The 3,071-nt window shown below is 37.6% G+C and overlaps 1 protein-coding gene across 1 annotated transcript in view; it reads right to left on the bottom strand.

Annotated features, from left to right (window-relative positions):
- The window catches only part of LOC122355354 (dedicator of cytokinesis protein 1-like), a 61,773-nt gene that overhangs the window by 55,405 nt on the left and 3,297 nt on the right, over nucleotides 1-3,071 (bottom strand). The window contains exons 6-7 of the mRNA XM_043253523.1: nucleotides 1,478-1,574; nucleotides 95-243 (exon numbers count right to left, since the gene is read on the bottom strand). Of these exons, the coding sequence (XP_043109458.1) occupies nucleotides 95-243; nucleotides 1,478-1,574 (246 nt within the window). The remainder of the gene's footprint in view (nucleotides 1-94; nucleotides 244-1,477; nucleotides 1,575-3,071) is intronic.

The raw sequence follows: 3,071 nt of genomic DNA, 5'->3' as shown, positions 1-3,071 counted from the left end.
AGTCGTGACTTCACGCTCAACACGACCCAATCAGCACGAGTCAGCAGCTTGAGAGTGTGTGTGTGTGTGTGTGTGTGTGTGCGCGTGTTAATACTTGTTCCCATAGTCCATCTTAGAGGTGACTTTCTGTTTGAGCTCGGACAGCTCGTCCTGTGGAAGCGTGCCGGACAGGATCTGGGAGCGCCATTCGATCAAGTCGTAGATCATGTCTCGGACCGTGTTGAACATCTCGCGCTTGTCGCCCTGTTGGAAACCAAGTCTGGTTAAAACCCTGCAATGCGTGTTAATTCATCTGTCAATGCGCATGCTGCTGCATAAAGGCACAGTGCTCTTAATCACTGTAGACAAACGGCCCCGGAGTAGCATGCTGCTTGCTTATACAATTAAAAAGAGTTACTGTCAATGAGTTTGAAAACTAACTTTCATTTTAAATCTGTATATCACGTCAGAGCTCAACATCTCACCCCCAGGATCAGAGTTATTAATAAAAATTGCAACACGTCCCAGCAGATGTCACTGAAATGTGTTGTCATCAAAACACTACGTCGTTAAGCTCATGATCTCCATTTCCTAATATATCAGTGTGTGAAAAAGCAGCGTCAATTGAGTGGGATGTCTAACTTTGTTGCATTTACAAAAAAGCCGCCAAAAATGCCTGGATGACCTACTGCACATGGAAAGATTTTAACATATGCATCTGATGGACAATTTAGTATCAGTGACAGGAGAAGGTTTATGAATAGTGGAGGTCACGTGACAAAACCAGCATGGCTGGATTGCATTCATACAAAACATGCATATTTTATGGAGTACACTTTTTTTTTTATTGTGTTTGTCTGTATTAGCACCACGTCAGTATCCAAGAATATTTATTGGACGAAAAACAACTGATGTTCAGTGTTTAATTGATTGATGATGTGTATACGAGGAAAAGTAAAAATAAATAAAAATAGCATTAAATAAAAATATGAAAAGAAAAGAAATTAAAAATGTAAATAATTTTAAATACAAATGACAAAAAATACGTTAAGAAATAAAAATACAAATTAAAATAAGAAAAAATAATATATTTTAATCAAAAAATGAATGACAATAGAATAGAATTAAAGTTAACAAATAACTCAGTTTTGTATTTGTTAAAACATAAAAACAAAGGAAAGTCTTCCATAAGATGTTAAACGCCCAATTTTTCTCAAAATATTTTTTTTTTTGTATAAATATACTTTAAACTATCTTCTGTTTTTAATAGACAATTAATTTTGTGATTTGTTAAAGTTAAAAAGTTATCAAATTCTCTTTGCTGTGATGCTGATGACGTCACCCTGTTGACGGTCGCAGTTTGATGACGTCACTGGCGTCATTTTCTGCACCTTAAAGCACACATTTTCATCCGCTTATGCATGCTTTTAAGTGTGCGGAGGAGGTGTACGCAACGTTCTGGAAATAATACGAACATTTGGAATAAACGCAAGCTTACCACATATAGGTCTCTCCATATTGCCGCCCATTCTCGAAGCGTAGTCGTGACCTCATGAACCAGCGGGAGCTCGGTAGGAATGACAGTCTCCTTTTGTCTAAAAGAACAGCACAATAAGTGAAGGAATTTTCCGAGAACACCGCTTGTGTGGGAAACAATGGGCTGTTTAACTGCGTTTCACTGCGCTCTCGTCAGTAATTCCTGCTTGCTACAGGCTCCCGAGGACCCCGAGTCACTCAGATCCCGCCATGCCAATGAAAACTAATTACCAGCATCAGTCATCAAAACAGTGCTTATGAAATCTGAGCTGGGCTTTGCTCGCGATTCCAATTACTCTCACGCGCTCGCACCAAACCAGCACTCGCTCGTGTGTATTATATTCCTGAACCACGCTTGAAAATCCATTTCTCACTCCACAGTCTCCCATTAAGCCAGCGATGGGCTGCTGGAGCACTAACTTGTTCTAGAAATGCGTCTACTGGAAGTATATTGTCAGCTGTGCTCAGGCTGGACCAACGCTGATATAATCGGTCCAGTAACTGAAGTAACAGGATTTTCAGACGCAGCAAAGGAGCGTAAAGTTGAACGCGGATATTCCAAAACGTAGCGGCCTGCTTAGGGAACAGCCATCGAAAACAGTCGTGGAGACTCGGAAGGTCAGATAAGGATATAGTTATGTTTATAGGTCTGAAAATGGTGACAGAAACAGAGAGGGAAGATAGATTCTAGGGGTCTTTACATCAAAACAGAGTGTGAAACTCTTAAAAACTATGATATATGACGAGATTCTCTTAGTAAAGGACACTTTTTTTTCCCTAGCAGATGATAACTGATACTTATGAGGTGGCACTTAACCTTCTGAAAATGTCAAGGATAAATGTAATGTTATATAAATATTCATATGCAAAAAAATGACAAAAATGAGCATTAATTGCACTAGCNNNAAAAAAATAATAGTTACATATAGACAGGCTAATAAAATGAACAATATTTAAAAATAGTATTAGGAAAATAACTCATCGATGGAACATTATATAAATGTGATGTTTTTATGATGTCATTCTTACATATTTTATATTTCATTGCTAAAAAGTCAGTAATTTAAAAAACTAAATACAATAAATACAAAAAAACCCTTAAAATACCAAAATAGATAAATAAATTTGGGGAGAAAAAAAAAAAAAAAAATGTAAAAAGCTAACTAAAGAGGGAAAAATAACACCGTAATATAAAATAAAATGCATTTCACAAATACCCAGGTTAATAAGCTCGGTCTAAATCGGCCCAGCTCTGCACTGGTAATTAATCCTTTTTTAATTAGGCAAAATAACTAAACTACATCTAATTCTGATACGTTTGAGAAGTGAATGAAACATAAGCAGCTTTATAGTCGATATTTCTCCCACTGAGTTCGTCACAACAAATCCCGGGATTGCCTTCTCCGTGAAGGATTTACGAGCTGGTCGAAACGAGTTGGTTTGGTTAAAGATCTACAGTAGCGTCTGCTAAGATGTTGCTAACGCTTTCCATCATATTCAGCGAATTACAAACTTTCAGGATTTATGAACGGACATACTGACCCGCTGCCTTCGAC

Source organism: Puntigrus tetrazona, chromosome 12 (genome assembly GCF_018831695.1).
Source record: "Puntigrus tetrazona isolate hp1 chromosome 12, ASM1883169v1, whole genome shotgun sequence".
Classification (NCBI taxonomy): domain Eukaryota; kingdom Metazoa; phylum Chordata; class Actinopteri; order Cypriniformes; family Cyprinidae; genus Puntigrus; species Puntigrus tetrazona.
The sequence above is the reverse complement of the archived record's forward strand: the minus strand, read 5'-3'. Positions and strand labels throughout refer to the sequence as shown.